A 26052-nucleotide genomic window follows, 5' to 3' on the forward strand; every position below is an offset into this window, starting at 1 on the left:
GTGCTAGCCGGATCGCCAGCTATCGCCAGGCCGCCGCCAGCTATCGCCAGGCCGCCGCCAGCGCCGGATCGTCGCCAGCTTTCGCTTGCTCTCCGCCGGACTTTCGCCAGCTCCATATGTCGGCGTACAGTCGCCAGGACGCCTTTTCGTCTGGCCGAACATTGCGGGCACACTTTCGTCATCTGGTGTCCCGACACAGAGCGCCATACATCTTGACTCCTCCTTTACGTCACATCGTCACCCTTTGGATGATGAGTAACATTTTGTACCAGACTATGACGAAGCATCTCTGACCAAGTCTCTCTCACTCCTGCTAATATGTCATCTCCCTTGTGCTTCGCCAGGTGGAGCACAATGTTTCGGAGTCTGGAGAAGTTCTCCTCCCACGTGACCCGTTGGTAGCTGATGTGGCCACATCATTAAACACTGCTTTTACGACACTGTCTGTCCAGACATCGATTCAAGTTCAGAGATTTCGGAAAGAACACTATCCTTTCCACGTTATGACTTTTGCCAACGTCTACCCTCCTGTTGATGAAGATGTTCTGATGCTCGTCGGTTCTTCTCGTTCCAGTACCTCAATTCCGATGTCAGACGCTGCTCTCCGTCACTCTCTTTGTCCACTGTTGATGCGCCAACCTTCAACTGGGTTGGTGCTCTTCAACGACCTTCAACGGCTCCGCGGTTATTCACATGTATCACCCATCCTATCGTTGCGTTCCTTCAACGCAGGGTTGATTCGGTTCGGAGCCTACCTCAACCACTGCATCCTCGGTCACGGTGTCAATTAAAACTTGATTCTTCCGCGATTTGACCCTTTGCCTACCTCCATTGGTTGGGTTGTATCATCAGTATGGAGAAATCGGATCTGACTCCCTCTCGTCATCTCACTTTCATGGGCGGTCTCCTTCTGACAGACCTCTCCTTGATACAAGTTCCTCGCGGTGATCCAATCCGAGGTCAAGAGAGCCCTCTCTCAATCTTTCGGTCTCCGCCAGTGGCAGAGCCTCCTCAGGGTGTTGTTCTCAGCTCAGAACCTGACGTCCAGGGGTCCTCTTCAACTGCGTCCCCTTCAGCGATTTCTCCTGCCATTTCTGCGCTCAGATCTGTAGGGTCCCCTTCTTCCTCTGCCGAGGGACTTACATCCGTTCCTGGAATTGTGGCAAGTCCCATCGAACATCTTGAGTGTTTCCTCTATGACAAACTTGAGGCCACTCACCATCTCTTTGTAGACGCCTCTCTACAAGGATTGGGCGCCCACCTTCTCCAGGGAACTGCTTCCGGCCTTTGGACTCCTTCGGAACGTGAGTGGCACATAACCAATCTGGAGTTTGTGGCACCGGACAACCGCATCCAGACCCAGACGGTTACAGTCTGCACGTTTGGCGTGTCTCCAGAAGTCACTGATCGCTAAAGGTTTTTCAGCTCCTGCTGCGGCGGAGCTCATCGTCCCTCCACTTGCTCCCTATATGATGACAAGTGGCGATCATTCCAGGCCTTCTGCTTGTCCAGGCACATCGTTCCAGTGGAGGTTACCGTTCCACAAGTGGCTGACTTTTTCGTTTTCCTTAGCCAATCCCGTCACCTGGCTGGTTCCACGATTGCGACCTATCTTGCTGCGCTCAATTCTGTCCCCAAGATCGCTAGACGTTCCAGCCTATCGTCCCGGCCTTTTTTGCCATGGTCCAAGGTTTTCCACTGGAGGACCAGACTAAGAGGTTCCGCCCACCAGCCTCTCAATTTTGTTTTGCAGGATTTACGCCGGGCTCCGTAAGAGCCACTTTCGTCTGCCTCGTTTGAAGATCTCACCTTGAAGACTTGCTTTCTCCTGGCCCTTGCAACAGCTGCCACCAGGGTAAGCGAGCTTCATACCCTGGATATGACCCGTGTCCGGTTCGACCAGCGTCCTCACGGTTTGGTTCACCTTGGCCTTTGTTGGGACTTTATCGCCTAAAACCAACTGCCCGGCCAACCCAATCAGCAGTTTCACGTCCCATCTCTTTCGGAGACTGTCGGCCCGGATGATGACCTGGAGCTCGCCCTCTGCCCAGTTCGGGCCCTCCCACGTTATCTTCAGGTGTCTCAGTAACATCGCAAGCAGCACCAGAGGCTGTTCATCCCTCTTTCCACCCGTGGCTCTGCAGAGATCTCTCATAATACATTCTCCCTTTGGCTTCGTTCTGCTATTCTGAGGGCTTATCGTTGTGCTGACTTACCACCAACAACAGCCTCCAATCCACATGAGTTCTGTGCCGATTCCGAGTAACGTTGCTGTCTGACGCCTACCATCCCTTGTGCTGTTCCTCTTGGGTTGCTGGCTACTATTATGTCGGTACCTAGTGAAGTTTTGTCCAGTTTTTCCCCCTCTTTTTTAGGCAGACACGGAATACCTTCCTTTTACCCTCTGTCAAGCATTGTTCTCTCTACCGTCAGACCACCATTCAGTTCATAGAGGGCTTGACCTGCATCTTATCACCTTGCCTGCCGTTCCGGGAGCCGCTACCTTGCTGTCGCCTGCTGGGTTTCCTGCTGGACGGTTTAGTTGTGCTTCTTCAGGGTGCCTGGCGCTTCTCACGGTAAGCCTACCTTCCATCAGTCGAATAAAGCACTGTGTAGCGTCAGGTAAGGTAAAACATGAGCATTTCTGATTAAATGCAATCTTTTAATACTTACCTGACGCTACACCTATAGGCCCACACTTCCTCCTCCTCCGCCTTACCGTTGGCGCCACTGTGTCCTCAACGTCGGATGTCATCCAGTGAAGAATATGAGGAGTAGGGGTCAAGGGGGATAACTCGTGGATGCCTAGGCACGGGCTGGAGTCTGCTTAAACTGTCTCTTCGTTCCAGTACTGTCTGTTTGTATAAGTTAGGGAAGCTTTGCAGAGTTGCGTCTCTTGAGCAGTCCAGAAATCTATGAATGTGGGTTCGAATCCCGGTTATCCCCAAATCGACAAGACAAGACAAATTTATTCGGTACAAGGCCTTTGGCCTAAAATACAGACAGATTGATAATTTTATAGACATAATACAGAAATAAATACATGTTATACATGGCTTCCTGGATTTCATTTTGAAAAAGACTCACTATAGTGTGCATGATATAAGGTTCATGAATAAATTTACCAATGTAATGTTTTCAAATTTCTTTATAAATACCACAAATAACTCATAGAATTCATCTTCAATATAGGAATGGCCCCTTGATTTGCAATATTGACATAATCATTGAATCAAAATATTTGTATAAAAAAGAGTATGTTATGTTACCAATCTTTCTCCGCAAACCATTTAAAGATATTGTAGCTTTATTTGCTTGAGATTCAAGGCATGTGTGTGCTTTGCTCCATACAAGCTTAGGTGTACAATACCATTCCTCATATCGGCGTAGGGGGCCAACATTTATATAGACAATCATTTTGGTCTTCATTCCTGTTTTATTACAAAGATTTTCCTTAACATTTAACTTCCTTTGGAGTAAACATCAAGTGTCAGAAACAACAGCAATGTCTTCAGCAAACATTAGTGCACACAAGTTAGCTAAGAACTGGTTTATGAAAGTCCCTTGTCCCGTTTCTATTTCCATTTTATTATGGAGCTCATAAATAAATATAATAAATATCTGTGGACTTAGGATGCAGTCATGGCGGGTACCAACAGGACAGTTAAAACAAGATGAACGTCCACAATTGGTTCTAACACTGACTGTTCAATTAGAACACATTGAAGCAATAATGTTATGAGACGTGCCAGAGATCCTTACTACATGTAATGATTGAAGGAGCAAATCATTTTCTGAGTGTGTCAGATGCCTTCGAAAAAAGTATAGAGTGGCAGTAAAATCTCTCCTGTTAACGTCAACTTAGACACTCTTAGTAGTGTAGTTATCTTACCCTGTATATCTATTCTGATTCACGTATAAAGTGGCAGTAAAATCTCCCCTGTTAACGTCAACTTAGTCACTCTTAGTAGTGTAGTTATCTTACCCTGTATATCTATTCTGATTCACGTATAACGTGGCAGTAAAATCTCCCCTGTTAACGTCAACTTAGTCACTCTTAGTAGTGTAGTTATCTTACCCTGTATATCTATTCTGATTCACGTATAACGTGGCAGTAAAATCTCCCCTGTTAACGTCAACTTAGTCACTCTTAGTAGTGTAGTTATCTTACCCTGTATATCTATTCTGATTCACGTATAACGTGGCAGTAAAATCTCCCCTGTTAACGTCAACTTAGTCACTCTTAGTAGTGTAGTTATCTTACCCTGTATATCTATTCTGATTCACGTATAACGTGGCAGTAAAATCTCCCCTGTTAACGTCAACTTAGACACTCTTAGTAGTGTAGTTATCTTACCCTGTATATCTATTCTGATTCACGTATAAAGTGGCAGTAAAATCTCCCCTGTTAACGTCAACTTAGACACTCTTAGTAGTGTAGTTATCTTACCCTGTATATCTATTCTGATTCACGTATAAAGTGGCAGTAAAATCTCCCCTGTTAACGTCAACTTAGTCACTCTTAGTAGTGTAGTTATCTTACCCTATATATCTATTCTGATTCACGTATAACGTGGCAGTAAAATCTCCCCTGTTAACGTCAACTTAGTCACTCTTAGTAGTGTAGTTATCTTACCCTGTATATCTATTCTGATTCACGTATAACGTGGCAGTAAAATCTCCCCTGTTAACGTCAACTTAGTCACTCTTAGTAGTGTAGTTATCTTACCCTGTATAGCTATTCTGATTCACGTATAACGTGGCAGTAAAATCTCCCCTGTTAACGTCAACTTAGTCACTCTTAGTAGTGTAGTTATCTTACCCTGTATATCTATTCTGATTCACGTATAACGTGGCAGTAAAATCTCCCCTGTTAACGTCAACTTAGTCACTCTTAGTAGTGTAGTTATCTTACCCTGTATATCTATTCTGATTCACGTATAACGTGGCAGTAAAATCTCCCCTGTTAACGTCAACTTAGTCACTCTTAGTAGTGTAGTTATCTTACCCTGTATATCTATTCTGATTCACGTATAACGTGGCAGTAAAATCTCCCCTGTTAACGTCAACTTAGTCACTCTTAGTAGTGTAGTTATCTTACCCTATATATCTATTCTGATTCACGTATAACGTGGCAGTAAAATCTCCCCTGTTAACGTCAACTTAGTCACTCTTAGTAGTGTAGTTATCTTACCCTGTATATCTATTCTGATTCACGTATAACGTGGCAGTAAAATCTCCCCTGTTAACGTCAACTTAGTCACTCTTAGTAGTGTAGTTATCTTACCCTGTATATCTATTCTGATTCACGTATAACGTGGCAGTAAAATCTCCCCTGTTAACGTCAACTTAGTCACTCTTAGTAGTGTAGTTATCTTACCCTGTATAGCTATTCTGATTCACGTATAACGTGGCAGTAAAATCTCCCCTGTTAACGTCAACTTAGACACTCTTAGTAGTGTAGTTATCTTACCCTGTATATCTATTCTGATTCACGTATAACGTGGCAGTAAAATCTCCCCTGTTAACGTCAACTTAGTCACTCTTAGTAGTGTAGTTATCTTACCCTGTATAGCTATTCTGATTCACGTATAACGTGGCAGTAAAATCTCCCCTGTTAACGTCAACTTAGACACTCTTAGTAGTGTAGTTATCTTACCCTGTATATCTATTCTGATTCACGTATAACGTGGCAGTAAAATCTCCCCTGTTAACGTCAACTTAGACACTCTTAGTAGTGTAGTTATCTTACCCTGTATATCTATTCTGATTCACGTATAAAGTGGCAGTAAAATCTCCCCTGTTAACGTCAACTTAGTCACTCTTAGTAGTGTAGTTATCTTACCCTGTATATCTATTCTGATTCACGTATAACGTGGCAGTAAAATCTCCCCTGTTAACGTCAACTTAGACACTCTTAGTAGTGTAGTTATCTTACCCTGTATATCTATTCTGATTCACGTATAAAGAAGTTTATTTCTGTCTACTATTAGTTGTGTAGTCGACCATCTTTTTGGTGTTTTACGTTACTTCGACATACGAGCGCCCTGCGAAATAATTTCCCTAAGCATATTGATATAAATACAGAACATGACCAAGCCTGAAAAGAATAGTCTGATTGAGACAAGTGTGACCGCACAATCACCAATAACGGATTGCTCAAATACTAAACTGTCAATTTGGAGAAAGTATGTATTGTTAGCTTGTAAATATGTTTTAATACCTTGGCTAAAAAAGACTTAATTCTGGTTGAAAACGATAACCATTGCTCAAACACACCCAACATAATCTGAAACATTTAATTTTTTAACTTGACACTTAACCGAGAAGACAACCATGAAGAAGAAAAACTTCACTCCTTGATCTATGGGGCATCTTTCACTAAATATGGTGACCATAAATATAGTTAAATCTCTATCTTCGAAGGTTCGGGACGATTTGTCGAAATGGCATCTGAAGTTTACTTTACTGGACTTCATCATTGATAACATCTATGTTAAATATGGGGATGAGGCATATAGGCAAGAAAAAGGCATCCTCATGGGAACAAATTTTGCTCCTCTTCTTGCAAATCTGTTTCTTTGTGCATAGGATTCAGATTTTCTGTTCGGATTGACAAAATCTAACAAGGTTAATTCTTTACTTATGCATATCCATGTTTGGACACGATCAACAACGGTTACATAGACAAGTCGCTTCCACTGATTTACCAACCTGAAATAGAAATAAAAGAGTGACTGAGTATGGTTTTACGCCGCTTTTAGCAATATTCCAGCAATATCACGGCCGGGGACACCATGTACCCATGTCGGGAATCGAACCCGGGTATTCGGCGTGACGAGCGAATGCTTTAACCACTAGGCTACCCGACCGCCCCAGAAATAAAAGAGACCACCGAAACTGCCTCACCAGTTTTATAATTTGATCTGTGCTTAAAGACTGAGCCTGACAAACAACACTCCACTAAACTGTGTGACCAAAGGAATGACTTTCCAAATTTCAACTTTCCATTCATGTCAAGCAATATCCCAACAGCTCCAACCTTTGGTGTCTACCAATCACAACATTTGAGGAACGACCGAGCATGTTCTTTCTACACTAATATTTCAAAGAGAGCCATTCGACCCTTACTCAGAAGCTGTTTGATCCGGATTACAATAATCAATACCTCAGTAATGCTTTCAAAACGTTTTATCGTGGACAATTTCCCGCATCACTGATATCCGGTGCAATTCCTTATCTTGAATTGTTCCATAAGTTCCCCTGTATGTCTGCTGAACAGTTGACTTGACATCATCACTATTGGATAACGATTCAAAAGCACATTCGTTTGATATAGTTCGAATCGTATTATGGACTTTGCTTTTAGCAGAGATTTCATTATCCTAATTAAGTTTAAAAAGTCTAGTGGATAGAGCGCCTTCCAAGAGAGTGAAAGGTTGGTGGTCCGATCACCGGCTGCACCATACCAAAAAACGTAAAGAGATAGTACTTCCCGTAACCCTGCCTGGCACTCGGCATTAAGGGGATAAACAAGGGCTGGGAGTCAGTATACTTTGTCTGAGTGGGGTATCCATGTTAAACTACGGCATGGTGTCTTAGTGGGTTAGCACACAACGTGACGTCGGCCTAACATGTCTTTTGTAGCTGACTTCATAAATGCTACTGAGATTATGAGGAAACTCGGGGACTTGAGTCCATCAGCAGGAAGAACTGCTCAGTCCATGTAAATGTCGGGGAATGATCGGTCTTGATTATCTCCTGAAAAAGATTCCATTAAGCTTAAAAGGGAAATAATGGTGAACATGAAACGAGTGGATCACAGAAAATCAGTGCTGGCACCAGGTGTTCGCGAAAAGATTTGATTGTTTGTTGTTTATTGCCGCACTCAGCAATATTCCAGCTATATGAAAAGCGGATCTCTTACTGGAACTGTCCGATTGACACCAGCAGTCCAGTGTTTGTAATATTAACTGTTCACGGCTGTTGTAGCGCTTGTACATAAAGCACGTCACATGATCGCCTTCTTAGACTTAAAGTTTGTTCTGCTAGATGACGCCACGTTGACTTAACAAGGAGCGGGGCGCCCAAAGTGTCTGAACGGGATTTTATGCAGCCTTAAAACAATATATTAACTCTATTCCAGACTGAGAATTGAACGGTGTATTGGAGCCATACAACCAATAGCAATGCAAGTACTTAATGTGCATACTTTGGAGTATCATGCAGGTCTCTGTGTTTCAATACACGGAAACTTGGTAGTCTCTAAAACTGAAGCAATACATGTTTCTCCTTCATAATAACAGCTGTTCCCATTCCTTGTTGAAAGCTTGTTCCCCCAGTGTCAGATCACATTATAGCACTGATGTCAGATCAACTTTACAATGAACACGAACGAATGCAACAACTCTGTGGAGGACAGGGGTATGGAAATGTGTGGTTGAACCAAATTTGTATGTTTATTAAATCACATGTCTTTCCTTTTACAGTATATTGCGCGTATAGAATTTGTTTACGTGTTGTGTATTAGAAGAAGGCATTGCTTTTTATTTTCAGATCAAATGTTTAAATAAAATGCACTTGCTTTTTATTCCTGGATAAAATGTCACGACTATTGAGGAGAGAATTACCTCGCTACTCGTACAACCCTACATTGCAATCAGTATTGTTTATTTCCACAAGGACGTACTTGGCTCTTTGATCATTTCAGAATGCTATTAGCTATAGGCAGAACCGTGTCTTTTCATAACAACTTATAGATTACCGATGTGTAACGTGAACCATTTATCCCCTGTGAAAAGATAGATCCATATCTGCACCTCGTGTATGACATTCCTGGGAATAAGCAGATGGTTACTGATGGTTCATCTCGCTGTCAACGCAGACTGTGCACTAAATGCACTATTTTGGTAAGTTCGCCAAAACCGAATAATAAATAATTATTGACATTAATTGATTACGTCAGTTTCATTCATATCTATGTACATATGTATTTTCATTATATTTTAAAGACGTATGCCCGACGTACTACGGATCTGAGTGACCGATAGACTTAGAAGTTGTTTTCCTATTTGCGAAAAACGGCGTCAGTCAGGCTGAACGTTGTCGTTGGTCCATCAATTAATTAGCCATCTAACCCCTAAGGTAAACCGTATTCTTAATTAAATGTTTGAATACATTATATATTTTTATTTTTCCATCCGTAACTTGCAGAAAATGAAAAACGGTGCTTGCCAATGGAAAAGTTACTTATAACGTGGTGAGTGGGTGAGTTGGGTTCAACGCCGCTTTTAACAGTATTCCAGTTATATTGCGGCATGTCAGCTTAATGTGGGAGGAAAGCCCGAAGTGATGCAGGCCTTAGACGTTTACCACTTCGGTGAAACCCGCGAGCACAGGTATGGTGCTGACAAACCTAGAAACATAATCGGGGCGAACCGGGATTCGAACAACCATAGGTTTCTGGCGTGCCCAAGGGACGCAACTCTGCATGGCGAATCGCGGCTCCTTAGGCGACTGGAGCCACCCGTTCCCCCTCTAAAATATGGTGCCACATTGTTCCTGTCATATATGGTGATCGAAACAATTGGGCCAACATTTGTATATTGCCTAGCTTCATTAGGCTGCTTAATAAGTGTTGATAATCAATTTCAATGTGTGGGCCTACATGTAAGGGTGAAACGATACACCGATATTCCGATGCATCGCGATACTTGACCCACGATACGATATACGGTAAACGTGGGCCCATTTATCGATACGCCTCGATACGGAACGCAAATCTCAAGTACAGCGTTTCCTCGCTATTGTGCCTTTCAATAAACCGCTAACTTGGTTATAGCGCGCTCTAAGGCATGGCTCCCCAAAACGTGCTTACATTTGTAATAAGCTCAGGTTTTACACCGACAGATGTTTTTCCCAATCTCATAAAACATTATCAGCTGATCACTGCAAGCACATAACACCGAAAATACCAGTCAGCAAATCCGAACTGAAGTACGCAATTCAATACCATTATTATACTATCTTGTTGTTATAACGTGTTCATTGTATAGCTGGACTTGTGTTTGTAATATATTTTTTAATTTTATTCAAAATTTCATTTAATATGAATTCTGCTGTATGGTTCAGAAATATGGGGATGTCATTATAACGATTCCATAGAAAAAAATCATGCCATGTACTTTAAACGTTTTTTAGGTGTCGGTAAATATGCCTCTAACAAAGCCATTCTAGGAGAAACTGGTCGTACCAGTCTTTTTGTTTCATCCCAGCTACGGGCAGTCAAATATTGGATAAAGCTACTTCGTATGAATTCAAATAGATTTCCTCTTCATTGTTATAATATGTTAAAAGCCTTGGATGAAAAGGGTAAATATTGATTATGGGTGTCTGATATCAGAAATATTCTCTGTATGTCTGGTTTTCCTCTTGCATGGATATCTCAAGATGTTGGAAATGATAAACTATTTATCTTCATGCTTAAGGAAAGATTTGTGGATATATTTTCACAAGATTGGCACTGTCAAATATCATCCTCAAGGTTTTTATGCCATTAAATAAATATAAAATCTTTACTTGTTCCTGAAAAATATGTATCTGTACTTCAGGATAGAACTTTGAGATCTTTGTGTAAATTACGTATATCATTACATAATTTTAATGTTAACAATCTCAGAAAGAAAAATGTACAAGATAAAGAAAGTAGTTTATGCCGTTATTGTAATGAAGGCTATGTTGGGGATGAGTTTCATGTACTTCTCATTTGTAAATATTATCAGTTTCTTAGAAATAGATACCTCCCTATGATTTCAACTATGTACAAAGATGAACAACTGATGAGAAATTTGTTGAACTCCTGCAATGCAAATACAATATCATCTCTGTCAATATTCCTGAAGAAGATTTTTGAAATTAGACGTTAATATTTTATGTAAACTTATTATTACCTACACGTGACTGTACAATGTTGATACAAAAAAAACAACACACTACTGTACTATAGGTCATATGGCCTAAAATATTGAATAAACTTCTGTCTGTCTGGTTTTTTTTTATCATTGCCTATCGAGATATGTATCGTATCGTGACCAGAATATTGAGATGCGTATCGTATCGTGACCTTCCTGTATCGTTGCAGCCCTACCTACATGTTCCGTCATAACGATTGCAACAGGAGGGACCATATTTATAAATCGCCAAGCTTCATTAGGTTAACTTTAGCTACAGTCACACAGACAATGCGGCCTCGATGCAACCTCTTGGCGACTGATTTCCCTTGCGACCGACTGGCGATCGTTGAGACCGGTGCAACAACTTCTGCCCATATTTGGAATTAGGGTATGATCGCCGATCGACCAGCGCCATGTGTTGCAACTGGTCAGTGATTGGTCGGCAACTGTTCACCGCAGTTACGGCGAAATGTTTGCAACTTGTTGAGACCGATCGGTGACTAGTCAGCGAATCTTCGGCGACTTGTTGCAACTAAAAGGGGATTGGTCGGTGACTAGTTGTCGATCCATCACTGATCAAAACATAGTGCATATAAAAAGTGTGCTTTTCTGAATCATTTCTTTGCAAGTTGTCAAGATGTTAACAGCAGAACAGTTGCAGTTGCTCCGCCTGCAAAGAATAAATCAAAATGCTGCAGATGCCGCCATGATGGTGTAGAGAAGAATGAGAAGGACAAGGCGACGGCAGCAGTGGCTGAGACCTTGGATCGCAAAAAAGCCACAGCTAGGTATTGCAACTGACTATGAGAATATCAGGCCAGAGTTGGTGAGAGAAAGTCATGGGCTACCTCAGAATGGAGCCTGTCATGTTCCGTACTAAGATTCACACTCGGATTGACCAAACAAGGCCCTAATTGGAGAAGATGTTTGAGTCCTGGGCTGAAGCTTGCTGTCACCCTTCGGTTCCTGGCAACTGGAAACAGTTACCACAGCTAGGCCTTCTCATTCAGAGTGGCACACGTTTACAAATACGGAAGCGTCATAGATGACGTCACTATTGAACAAATATGACGACACCTAACAACGGACGTGATAATGGCCCGTCGTCAAGCAATATGAGGGCATTATCAAGTTACAGTGGCCCGCTCTTTTCTTATAACATGCGTGCGGTTTAATGAATCAATAATTTTATCCATCTTACTTGTAATCAAAATTAATATATTTCCGTTCTTAAGTAAATTCTCATAGTAACAGAGACGAATCAATCGTTCTTGCCATGAAAGTGGCCTCTCTTTTGGACAAAGCGAATTATTTGACAGGAAGGAATGTTAGGAGTGTGTGTTAATAACATAAATATTCTCACATTGATCATGCAACCAACTCGACACCTGACAATCAATATAACTTGTTCATATGTATGCTTATCTAACAAAACCAAAACTAAATATGGTTGGTTTTGCATTGATCTTGTATTGATTCCAACTTGTTTTTCGGTTTCAGTGCAATTACTGTCTGTGTGAATGAAAACGTTCTCGTATTTACCATAAACAGATCTCTGCCAATGGCTGGCATGAGATGTAAAGCGTGGTTGCTAATGTAAAAAAGAGTTGGCGATGAAGCGTTGAGACCGCACACACCATATGTGCCTTTATTTTATTCGGTATGTACGAACACGCATGGGATCGTGAAACACATGCCACACTTTTGCCGATAATACTTGGAATATACACCGTTTCGTGTGGTACATTTATATGGGTACCACGGCCAACAGGTACACAGTAACCGAGAATTAATATTAGGGGATATTGGAGACACAGTAACTGAGGTCAGATTGCAAACCCAGGACATACCCTGCACTTCCACTGAAGATGGAGATTACAAAGTTTCAGGGGATATATATGTTACCCATATCCTGATGATACGGAGCATCACACCTTAACGCAGTGCATAGTTTACAAGATCTACACAGCCTACCATTGGCTGTGGGTGTACAGGCAAAATCAGCTGGTGACCATTAGTTACAAGCAAGACAAACTGAGATCTAGATACATCAATGACCATCTGCCTGGGGTGCCACGTACACGTCTACTGAGGGAAAGGGTCACCGCGGACCTCAGGAACCAGGAATCTCAGAATTCTATAAGACTCTTATTTCACAAGAAAACGCAGTGCCTGCTTCAAAATATGGCATTGTCGTCACCAGCATTGATACAACATACTAGTATTCATGACCATTTGGTGATGATGGTGATGGTTTTGTTTTCATATAACGTTTTGTCAGTCGACCTGTGTGATGATTGTTTGGTGACTAACTCACCGGCGTTTGATAACCTCGTCGTATTGGACTATCACCTGTGGTCTAGACCGGCGCCACACCCCCAGCTTTGTTTCCGTCTCTGTCTATTGGACACCAACTGCTTCAGTTATCAATTCAACTTGAACACCAACAGCTGCCGGGGGCACGCGTCCACCTTCACGTCTCCCCATCTCGTTAACACCTCGACAGAAACTGGAAACAAACTATACCTGACGTGCACAGGTAGGTTATGACATTGTGGACAGTATTTCATCAGAAAAAAACAAAAACATGACGAAGCCCCCGCCAGACTTTTGTGTCCTGTTCATACATGTATCGTCATTGCATGAAAATATAGATACGTTTTACTGGGAGTGATTGAGTACGGTTTTACGCCGCGTTTAGCAATATTCCAGCAAAATCACGGCGGGGGACACCAGAAATGGGCTTCACACATTGTACCCATGTTGGGATTCGAACCCGGGTCTTCGGCGTGACGAGGGAACGCTTTAAGCACTAGGCTACCCGACCGCCCTACGTTTTATGGTTACACTATTGTTACACTATTGTCTAATATGAATGGAAAAAAACAACAGGACATGCAGTGATACAGAAACGATATATGATTACCGTCTTATGATTTATAGAAGACAATGCATGTGCCATGTTTGGATATCAGAAAATAATTTCATACTTTGAAGTTTACACTGTTTCTTTCATGCTGATTGGCTGAAGGGGTAGTCACGTGATCTGATATTTGGACTTCACACACCCGTGAACGGACAAAAAAAGTTCACACGATATGAACATTTTTTTGGGAAATTGATCGTGTGAACTTTTGCCGGAACTTCTTTCCGGGGTTTCCCCGAATTCTCGATCGATGTTTACGGTCAACACGTTTTTCTTTTTAATACCTGCATTTATCAGCAATATAATTAATTTAGTACTTTTGCCTGGTCTTGTAACATTTCATTTGACTTATAAATAAATAAATGCTTTGGGTCTGGTGATTGATGTCGTCTAGCTGCTACATGAAACAAAATGGAAAACTGTTTGTCCTTGCGATGTTTTGGATATTGAATGGTTATCTTTCAATACTAATAACGCAAGTGAAGAAAATTAATTCTGCAAAATTACTGAGGTGAACGAAATTGATTTATTGAGCGATACTGACTTGATGCCTTGTTTTCGGAAATGACAGGAATCTCGCGCCAATGAAAACAATGTCGTACCCTGCTCTGATGTGTCCGCTGACACAGAGCAAACGCGACTGCTCCTGATCAATCCGAAACCCGATTTACTTTCGAATCGGGAAATAAATCTGAGATTTTGAGAAACCATAAAACATAAAAAGGTAAGGAAGGAAACTTAAATTCTAAAAAACAAAAAAAAAAACTTGCCTACCTGTTTTAACGATAGGTCATTGGAGACTAGAAATCTACTGTTCCGGTTTCTGAGTTGGCCGACCTTCTCCGTGCATTCTAGGCCGAGAAGCGGCGGTACATGAGGAGTGACGGGGCACAGAAATGAAGCTAGTATCAGGTCATACAGTAGGTCCATCTCAGGTGACAACAAACACCAGCTAAGGAAAGTATTACAGCACACGCGACAAATCCCAAACTCAAAATATAACACACCCTGACGTTGAAAATTAACACAAAACACACACGTTTCAGAGCACTCGGTCCATTCCGCATCGTCCGAATGGGTTTGCGATTATCCAAACACAAGCAACACTTTCTTTCATCGGTGATATTCCCAATTTGCTAGTGCCATGAGAGGGTTCACGCGTCGGGGTGTTTTCCATAACTGCTCCCTAAACGTCATTTTCAACAGCAGTATAAATTTCATCCTCATGCTCCCGTTCGACTCGAAATGCACCTCTTTACAAACTTATGTGACGTCATATATAAATCCGCGCATGAAGGTTGACCTCGCCTCGGTGCATCGAGGTGAAATTCATATTTTTGTTCACCTTCCTGTAACCTATTTTTAAGATTTGATTTATCCCAAATATTGTTTGTAAATTTGCTCAGAGAAAGAAATTATGTTGATATATTTCTAGATTATGTTGTATATATTCAAAGAACTATTTTTCTTTGCGTAACTGAGTATGAGTGGGGAAACGTATGTGACTGAGAGCCGGCAAATACCGACAAAATAACATTGTTGCAATGTTCTTCGGCGAAACCAGAGGACTTCAAATTTAAGCAAACAGTGTTGCGATATTATTCGGCGAGACCAGTAAACTACAAAGTATGAAATTATATGAATTGAACGTCAGTTTGGATGGGTTCATTAAAGTGTGAACAATTTAAAAGCACTGGTTGCACGGAGGTTCACACAAAAGTTTAACCAGTGCTTTTAAATCGTTCACACTTCAATAAACCCATCCAAACTGACGTTTAATTCTTAAATGATTCGTAGATGCAAGTGGACATTGATCGTCAGTTTGTGTCTTGTGTAATGGCACACTCAGCAATATTCCAGTAGTATGGCGGCGATCTGTAAACAAGACAGTCTGGACCAGACAATCTAGTGATTGACATCATAGATCTGCGCAACCGGGATACTATGACAAGCATCAACCAAGTCAGTGAGCCTGACCACTCAATCCCGTCATTCGCCTCTTAGGACAAGCATGGGTTGCTGAAGACCCAGATCTTCATGGTGATTTGACGTTGTTATTGCTTATGCAAATGGTACTTTTTTAATTTGATAGGTTTTCATGTAGGTGAAAATATATTTAATATCCAAAAATAGCACTTACTGTGTATCTGGTTTCTTGAATCTGTTGAAGGCGAGAAGCAAATTGGTTCCAGTTGCAGCAGTGATGCGGGCTGTCTGGCTATGGGAACAGTCTGTCTTCTCGGAGTTTGCCAGTGTAGATCCAACTTGTTTACAGATACATGGGCATGTGATTCAAGTAAGTCACAACTTAGTCTCCAGCTTCAGTTCACTTGGATGACCACACACGCGTTCCTGTATACACATGACGCAATGGTATAAAGTGAAACATTTCAACATACATGCAGCATGGTTCTGTAAAGTGGCATCTAACTACATGCACGCAGATCAGTCATGTAAAATGACCAGGTCCTTTCGAAGACTTCAAATAAAGTCGCAATATCTCCAATGGCCTCCTTGGGAATCATGACAAGTTTGAAGACGAGGTGTCACGAAGAATGTTAGGCACCCGATGATGTCACGATGGACGCGTTGCAACCCTCAGTTAGTATTGTTCCAGCAAGAGGCGGCGAGAGGCGAGAACACGTTCACTTATTTGTCTTCCTGGGTGATCCAACAGAATTTGAGAAGGTGAAAGAGTGAACATGCAGTACATAGCTAAAGAGCGAAGTCCTGGGTGATTCTAGTGGTGTGGGCGTTGTCATTTTAGATTAACCGTCACTGTTGCTGCTGCTTGCAGAACCTGATCGCAGTACCATTGTAAAGATATTTCTTTTCTGTTCACCAACAGCTTGATCTTAATTTGTACCAAATCCCTCACCACACTGTGTCACTCCCACGTACATTGGACCCGTGAAGATCAGGGGTAGAATCCATGCTTGCCGTAAAAGGCGACTATGCTTGTCGTATAAGGCGACTAACGGGATCGGATGGTCTGGCTCGCTGACTTGGTTGATGCATGTCATAGTATCCCAATTGCATGGATCGATACTCATGATGTCAATAACTGGACTCTCTGGTCGAAACTCCATTATTTACAGACCGCCGTCATATTGCTGTATTATCGCAGCAAACAACCGCGTTAAACAACAAACAAACAAACAAACCCACGTACATTGAGATGAACCTTCAGCGTGGCGCCTGGAGCATACCTTTTACCTTTCTGGTAGTAGACTCGGAAACTTCCGTCAGCATGAAAACAAGCTGAAACAGCGCCCTTTGTCATTCACTCAGCGGCCATCTTCTCACACAACAAACCCCACGTATAAGCTGCCCAGCTACACCCCAGAAATGTATGTAAGCCTGAGTTCCAGGCGTACACAGCCTGCTGATGCGCTGATACGCTGACGCAATGCCTTCGAAACTGATGACATCACTGTCAGTAAACCTATTGCGTAACTGCCATGTGCGGGGATAGAGATCCCCATGAGGGTTTGTGACCTGTGGGCGGTCGTTTCTTGGTCGGTTTAATGATCGCCAGTCTTGCGGCAATGTAGCTACGGACACTCTTGCAACCAAGCACAAAGGTTCTAACCACATGAATTTGCGTGGCTCCTAACTGCCCATACATGATGTCTCGAATCTGTTCTGCTGTCACTCATAACATTTGTATAATATAAGGGTAACGATATTTTTAGTTTTTTCAACCCGAGGTCTTCCATTAACTGTCGGACGAAGGGGGGCAGTTGAAGAGATAATGATATGATAATGCAATGAAACATAGCGTTACCGTTATCATAGTTAAAATGGATAGAATTTGTTATCAAATAAAAATAAACAACAATATCGGTTTTGAAACATTTACTGCAATCAGCACACAACCAATGTCACTGACCCATGTTTACAAATACGGAAGCGTCATAGAACAAACCAGATGACGTCACTATTGAACATCAATATGATGCCCATACATCCCCACAAGAATATTTGAAAACTACCAAAATTATATTCAATATTGGACATAAATTTGTTTAAATACTACGAAATTCCGATGAATACCTTTATCGTTGTGCGTGATTTTGCGTCAGTCATGGCGTCACACAGGACGGTAACTTTGAAAATTTCTTTGGAAAATATCAAATCATTGCAATGTATCTATTTTAAATGAGCCAATATCTTGAACGAAAGGACGAATGGATAGCTCAAAATAGGAGAAAAAGCTACACTGTGTAAAATCTGAATTTTGCTTTTTTTACATTTCAAACAAGTGCAGTTTTTCGAACAAAGCATACGTTTACACACCTAATTTATTTTGCTTGATTTCATCTAGGCGCTTTTTATTGGTGACATTTTCTCATTTGATTCTAAAATGTATAAGGAATTCAAGGATAATATGTTTCGCAGCTAAGTTTGAAATGTACGTGATGTTACAGGCGCCTCAACCGGTGTACCTGAAACGTGATTTTGTAAACACTTTCCAACATGGTGGAAAGTTCACATGAGCGTTCGTGTTGCGTATTTACCAAAACATTCTAAACGATTCAAGGGGTTATCGCCGACGTTTTGGAATTCTCATTGGTGATTTGATACAAGACAGACACCCGTGATAAAATTCAATTCTCCGAGTAAATATCCGAAATTTAGATGTCAAAACATGCTGTAAATAACACCATGAGTGGTGATTTCGTAATGTGTAAAACATGGCGACATTTATGATGTACCTAATTTTCAGAGGTCATTTTAAGTACGTTTACTTGGCCTCAAATGCCAGTGGATGATAACACAGAACGGGGAATTCCCCAGCTAATTCAAAACTGTGAAATGTATTTTGAATTTTATTCGACTTCAAAGTAAGGGTTGTAGAGGAGGGATATGTATGTCCCTCTGACATACAGGAGGTTAATCATAATGCTATCCATTTTAGCTACAATATAAGGTCTTCCATTAGCTGCCGGACGAAGGAGGGAAGCTGAAATGAGCGAAGGCTTCTGCAAATGATAATGCCCTGAAAAATTGCGTTAGCGTTATTATGGATGGAATTTGTTATCAAATAAAAAGAAACAACAATATGGAAGCGTCACTATTGCACAAATATGACGTCAACTAACAACGGACGTGATAACAGCCCGTCGTCAAGCAATATGAGGGCATTATCAAGTTACAGTGGCCCGCTCATTTTTGACAACATGCGGGCGGTTTAATGAGAATTCTGTCCATTCCAGCTATAATGTCCTTTATAAACTGCGTATCAGAGAAACAACATATTTAGCTCACGAAGGTAAACCATGGACTATCGACAAAACGAACAAGTTGGTTGCCTTCAGGCAGATTTCTATATTTATTCCTAGATACACACACCTAGATAATACAAACATGGTGTATGTTTGCTTTCTTTTAGTCTTGCATTGGATTTTAGTTTCATTGAAATAGTGAGTTTTTATTGCCCCTTGCTTATTGACATTTCGATACATGATCGAAACTATGGACAGTTAAATTGACATGGTGGTAATGACCTTGATAGTGTAAATGACAGGTAGTGTACCCTGGATAGTGTTAATGACACGTAATGTACCCTGGATAGTGTTAATGAGACGTAGTGTATCCTGGATAGTGCTAAGGACACGTATTGTATCCTTGGTAGTTTTAATGACAAGTATTGTATCCTGGAGAGTGTTAATGACACGTATTGTATCCTGGATAGTGTTAATGACACGTATTGTATCCTGGATAGTGTTAGTGACACGTATTGCATTCTGGATAGTGTTCATGACACGTATTCTATCATGAATAATGTAAATGACACGTATTCTATCCTGGATAATGTTCATGACATGTATTCTATCCTGGCTAATGTTAATGACACGTATTGTATCCTGGATAGTGTCAATGACACGTATTGTATCCTTGATAGTATAAATGACAAGTATTGTATCCTTGATAGCGTTAATGACACGTTTTGTATCCCGGATAGTGTTAATTGCACGTATTGTATCCTGGTTAGTGTTAATGACACGTATTGCATTCTGGGTAGTGTTAATGACACGTTTTCTATCCTTGAAAGGATTAATGACAAGTATTGTATCCTGGATAGTGTTATTGACACGTATTGTATCCTGGATAGTGTTAATGACACGTATTACATCCTGGATAATGATAATTACACATTTTGTATCCCCGATAGTGTTGATGTCATGTAGCGTATGCTACATAATGTCAATGACACTTGTGTGCTAGATAATGACAATGACACGTGTTTTATTAAGGTAAATAATGTCAATGACACGCATTGTATGTTTGATAATGTTGATGACATGTATTGAAATGGGTGCTGAGGACACATATTGTATACTGGATAATGTCAAGGAGAAGTAATGTTTTCTAGGTAATGTCAATGGCACATGTCGTGGCATCTTAGACCACTAGACGTTGTATTGACTTCACATGTCATGGCTATCATCGTTCTATAGCTCTTGCAGCAAACAACCAATGGCGCACCAGATAATATATAACTTCTTTTATTACAGAATATCTTGGTTGTTTTAAGGATAGCGGGACACGTGTATTGCCACATCCATATTCAAGCCAAAGCATGACCCAAGAGGTGTGTACAGAGTACTGCTCAACAGAGGGATACGCACTTGCGGGCACTGAGGTAAGTCAACTAGGTAAAGCCAGCGTATGTTTGTATGTATGTTTCGCCGAGCTGTACAGCCATCCGTCTAAAGCACTGCCGGACAGAGAACTGTATGTTGCCAGGAAATATAACCAGCGACGTATCTGTCTCAAGCACTGTAGAAAAGAGCAGTAATTTTCCTGAAGGTATACAACTTACATGTCTGGGGCACTGTTGAATAAAAAGAATTTCACACTTCACGATACCAGTTAAAAGTATTTATGTTCCATCGTATCTTATCATCATTTGTAACTATTCTGAACCGCAAAAGAAACGTCACCATGGCTAGATATCTGAGAAACCTTATTGGTCCAAACACTGTGAACATACTTTTGGACATATCAAAAAGATCAAACTTGGCAAAACTGATCATCAAGGTTGAAATTAAAGTGTCAAATGTTCTTAAAGTTAAACACAACACTAGTCCCTGAGAAAATGGCACCACAAGTCAGTATTTCCTGTGTCCGCCATGTGTATAGATGACTGCCGTGCAACGTCGATACATGGATACACGGTTGATAAAGGCCATAGGCACTTGTGCCCACAGTCTGAGGAACGCCTGACGCAGTTAAGCTGCAGTTGTCGGCCTTGTTCAGACATCATTCAGCCGTCTTTGAATCTCCTCCAGTAGGTGTTCAATGGGATTTATATCGGGACTGAGGGCAGGCCACTGCATGGTTCTGATGCCATTCTTCTGGGGGAAGTGCCTTGTTGCTCTCGCAGTGTGGGCAAGGGCGTTATCATGCTGAAACTCGCGGTTATGGCGATGTGACAAAAGAGGTGTGGCGTGTGGTCTCAAGATTTGATCAATGTACCGAGCTGCTGTGACAACACTGAATCGATGTTCTGGAAGACCGTGATGCTCGGACCACCCTACGAGTCTCTCTCTACAACACAAGCATCCAAATAACGGCGTCGCCAGACTCTCTGTCATCTGCTGTTGAGATACAGTAACGACTTTCGTCTGAGAAGAGGCCTCTTCACTGCTGGTGGTGCAATGCTGGTGCTGTGTTGCCCACTGAAGACGGTCCCGGCGATGACGAGGAGTCAGAATGGGTCCTTGGTGTGGCCTGTGACAGTGGAGGTGTGGATGGTTTGTCGAGCAGTTTCCGCAGCAGTAACAAAGCGATCCCTGAAGATGCTGTCGCACAATCCAACGATCCTGACGTCGGGTAGTGACCCCTTGGTCTGCCACTACGTGGTCGTTCATCTGTAGTGTTGGTGGTCTGGTACCGTTGCTGGAGCCTGTATATGGTCCTTACGTTGACTTGAAATGCATTGGCTACTTGCCGGGCAGTTCGTCCAACTTGCAATCGTCCAAGGGCTTGATGTCGCTGATTTCTTGTCGATCTGGGCACGTGGTAGCAATTCAATAACGAATGAATGTTACCCGATCTGGGTGGATTTTTATAGGGCAAGAAATGGGGGAACGCGTGTGCATTTCAATTTGCACGGAACTCACGTGCATCGGGTTACCATGGCCGTTACCGTGATGAGTTTGGGCGATCGGGCTTATTGTCATCTGCTTTGGTTTTATATTATCAAATTTCTTATTTCCAGACAAGGTAGAAACTTTGACAAGAATTACCCAGATATTTAAATGACAACTTTTCATGCAATGTTACTTGGGGTGACTTTTCTGTTGCGGTTCAGTATTTCAATAGTGACAACTTTTGGAGATTTGACTATTTTTGTTTTCAGTCAGGAAATCAGTGCTACTGTGGCAACTCTATTCCAACTGGTCACACCAGAGATGGTGAGAACAACTGTCAACGTCCATGTGCGGGAAACACAACGCTAATATGTGGAGGGACATGGTACTTATCTGTATACACCACATGACAAAGCGTTCTGGGTCGCCTCCGTGGTTTGAGGGAAGAGCGTCCGCCCGGAGAGAGGAAGGTCGGGGGTCGATCCCCGGTCGCGTCCTTCCAAACGAAGTTAAAAGATGGTTCTTGTTGTCACCCTGCCTGGCTCTCAGCATTAAGCGTGTCTGAGTCGGTATTCATGTTTAACTGCGAAATGTTTTTCGTGGACTGACAATATAAAATCGGCATTCGTCGACACTAGTACAAGCAGCCACACCCACACACCCACACCCACCCTCACGTGCATGCGTCGCTAGATAAGAGCAATAATCCTGAACTGGTCTTTGAAAGACATTTAGAAGTGATACACATAAGGAAGAGAGTATATGGATGCCCTTAACAAAAGGTGGAAAATAACAAAGGGTGGAAGCCAACAAAGGAAGCCAACAGATGATTGGCGCTGATAGGCGATAGGCAATGGACAATGGAAGCTAACACTTAAGTTATCATAGATAAGTAATTAGTAATCTTATCAACAAAATGTAAACCGGCTCAGGTTTCCTCCCTCATTGACACAGGAGTATCTAAAGTACTGAAGCAGAGGCGTTAAAGAGAAAGAATCGGTGGATGTCAAGTTATTGTACACAACGTTTCGGAGTATATGCTTATAACCTGATAACTTGATGAAGGTCTAAGCATATACTTCGAAACGTTTTCCTCATATTAGAGAAGTTGGTATTCATGAATTGTCTCTCTTATTTGTATGACATCTAAATGCCGTTCAAAAACAGATGTATTATAGTCAAATACAGGTTCGACAGCTAGAACTAGGCAGGTTAGATTGACATGTGTGTGCTATTAATATAAAACAGTGACATAATATTGTATACGAACCGATAGCCTCATTACCAATACCAATATCTGATCATCACCACAATAATTGATCTTATTTCATACAAATACAAATATTTATATTTGACTCACATTGACTAGCAGGTTCTCTGGAACCATTTTCCACACACAGATACGGAAGTCCAGTGATGAAGGTGTCGAATACATATGCATACCTGTATATGATCTCGGAATCATATAGACAGTCAAAGGGCAATCTGTAACCGCATAAGAATATGTAATCAAATGTACTATACAATTGTTTATAAAATATTAACTTAATAGCTTAATTAGTCCTTAATGATAAAGAAGATGTTAAATTGTCACTTATGCGTTGCATTTATATGTCGGTAGTTGCTACAACATGTATGTTTTGTGTCGGTAATAATAGTTGGAGAGTCTAGATGTTGTAACCTTACTTCACTTCATATTTTTTACCGGAATTGAAATGGATCAACATTAAGTGAAAACTCTAGCACAGAGCAAATATATCTAGCAATACAAAACCGCCCCTTCCCCTTGTAATCACTGTACTAGCACAACACTGTCGCTTCAGATGCACTCACTTTAAAATTTGTGAATGTTGTCCTCGCCCTTGATGGTATGAGGCCGATGTGATAACATATCTCTATATCTGACGTGCCAATGAGATGTGATGATAACACTTCAGACAGGCAACTGTTCTGTGTGTGCTCTTATAGTAAGCATACAGATACCTCAGTGTTCACCATGGTCGTACTATTGTACTAAATGTTGATCTATCTTTTGATAACAGTATTGTTTCAAATGAACAATGGTGTGTTTATCTATATCAAATAACGACAACTCTGTGGCTTGAAATGGAATTCAGTACAGACACTTATATGTCTATATAAGTTGTGTGTATATAATTAAATCTTCAATTACCCTTAGTTCTATATAAGTTTTAAATCTTTAACGAGTGCCTTTAGTTCTATATAAGTTGTGTGTAAGTAATTAAATATTTTACAATTATCTTTAGTTATATATAGGGTGTATGTTAGAAATTAAATCCTTAACACTCACCTTTAATTCTATATAAGTTGCGTGTAAGTAATCAAATATTTTACAGTTACCTTTTGTTCTATATACGTTGTGTGTAAGTAAGTAAATATTTAACATGTACACATGTACCTTCAGTTCTATATACAATGTGTGCCAGTAAGTAAATCTTTAACGTGTACCTTTAGTTCTATATACGTTGTGTGCCAGTAAGTAATTATTTAACGTGTACCTTTAGTTCTATATACGTTGTGTGCCAGTAAGTAATTATTTAACGTGTACCTTTAGTATGATATACGTTGTGTGTAAATAATTAACAGCTACCTTTACCTCCCGTGCATTTGTGTATATGTTTTCATGTCAGAATAAAAGTCTAGTTATTTTTAGTGAATTTGTCAATTTGAAAGTTACAGTGTGTTCTTAGAGACAGGAATACAGGTGCATGGAGATGTGTATAGGGAATAAGCTCAAGGTTACATTGAGCTTATGGAGAAAACAGTACAGATTAAGGTACATGTGCCGATAGAGGCTGGAGAACATGTTACTGTGTGGTGGTAGAGACGGGAGTACATATTACAGGTGCGTAGGTATAACTAGAGACTGACATGAATGGTACAGTGTTCTGGTGGAGACAGGAGTGCAGGTTACAGGTGCGGGGGTATAGATAGAGAGTGACATAAAGGTTACAGTGATCTGATGGAGACAGGAGTGCAGGTTACAGGTGCGGGGGTATAGATAGAGACTGACATGAATGGCACATCGTTCTGGTGGAGACAGGAGTGCAGGGTACAGGTGCGTAGGTATAAATAGAGACTGACATGAATGGTACAGTGTTCTGGTGGAGACAGGAGTGCAGGGTACAGGTGCAGGGGTATAAATAGAAACTTACATGAATGGTACAGTGTTCTGGTGGAGACAGGAGTGCAGGGTACAGGTGCGTAGGTATAAATAGAGACTGACATGAATGGTACAGTGTTCTGGTGGAGACAGGAGTGCAGGGTACAGGTGCGGAGGTATAAATAGAGACTGACATGAATGGTACAGTGTTCTGGTGGAGACAGGAGTGCAGGGTACAGGTGCGGAGGTATAAATAGAGACTGACATGAATGGTACAGTGTTCTGGTGGAGACAGGAGTGCAGGTTACAGGTGCGTAGGTATAAATAGAGACTGACATGAATGGTACAGTGTTCTGGTGGAGACAGGAGTGCAGGGTACAGGTGCGGAGGTATAAATAGAGACTGACATGAATGGTACAGTGTTCTGGTGGAGACAGGAGTGCAGGTTACAGGTGCGGAGGTATAAATAGAGACTGACATGAATGGTACAGTGTTCTGGTGGAGACAGGAGTGCAGGGTACAGGTGCGGAGGTATAAATAGAGACTGACATGAATGGTACAGTGTTCTGGTGGAGACAGAAGTGCAGGTTATAAGTGTATGGAAGTATACATGAGGGCCGACATGAACGTTCAATGTTCTGAAAGAGACGTGAATACAGATTACAGGTGCGTGGAGGTGTACATATTGAACGACATGGATGTTACGGTGTGCTGGTAGAGACGGAAGTGCAGATGACTGTGTGCTGGTAGAGACGGAAGTGCAGATGACTGTGTGCTGGTAGAGACGGAAGTGCAGATGACTGTGTGCTGGTAGAGACGGAAGTGCAGATGACTGGGTGATTGTAGAGACGGGAATACAGGTTACAGTGTGATGGTAGAGACGGAAGTGAAGATGACTGTGTGCTGGTAGAGACGGGAATACAGGTTACAGTGTGATGGTAGAGACGG

The 26052-nt window shown here is 41.5% G+C and overlaps 1 protein-coding gene and 1 pseudogene across 1 annotated transcript; one reads left to right on the forward strand and one right to left on the reverse strand.

Annotated features, from left to right (window-relative positions):
- Positions 1-5070: 5070 nt before the first annotated feature.
- Positions 5071-7592, reverse strand: LOC139457254 (uncharacterized; annotated as a pseudogene).
- Positions 7593-7634: 42 nt separating this feature from the next.
- Positions 7635-22960, forward strand: LOC139457255 (xylosyltransferase sqv-6-like). The gene is made up of 6 exons (XM_071238665.1): positions 7635-7726; positions 11582-11740; positions 13403-13491; positions 16049-16174; positions 20400-20527; positions 22250-22960. Exons 1-6 carry the CDS (start codon positions 7635-7637, stop codon positions 22388-22390), a joined length of 735 nt encoding a protein of 244 aa, XP_071094766.1. The 3' UTR covers positions 22391-22960.
- Positions 22961-26052: the final 3092 nt, after the last annotated feature.

This window comes from Haliotis cracherodii, unplaced genomic scaffold (genome assembly GCF_022045235.1).
Source record: "Haliotis cracherodii isolate W230 unplaced genomic scaffold, xgHalCrac1.p SCAF_12, whole genome shotgun sequence".
NCBI lineage: Eukaryota > Metazoa > Mollusca > Gastropoda > Lepetellida > Haliotidae > Haliotis > Haliotis cracherodii.

What these genes read in the sequence shown, in the direction of transcription:
- LOC139457255 (XM_071238665.1), top strand. Translation starts at nt 7,635, where the DNA reads ATGTCTTTTGTAGCTGACTTCATAAATGCTACTGAGATTATGAGGAAA. An exon ending in ACTATACCTGACGTGCACAG is followed by an intron (nt 13,492 to 16,048) that starts GTAGGTTATGAC and finishes AATCTGTTGAAG; the next exon opens with GCGAGAAGCAAATTGGTTCC. An exon ending in TACATGGGCATGTGATTCAA is followed by an intron (nt 16,175 to 20,399) that starts GTAAGTCACAAC and finishes CTTTTATTACAG; the next exon opens with AATATCTTGGTTGTTTTAAG.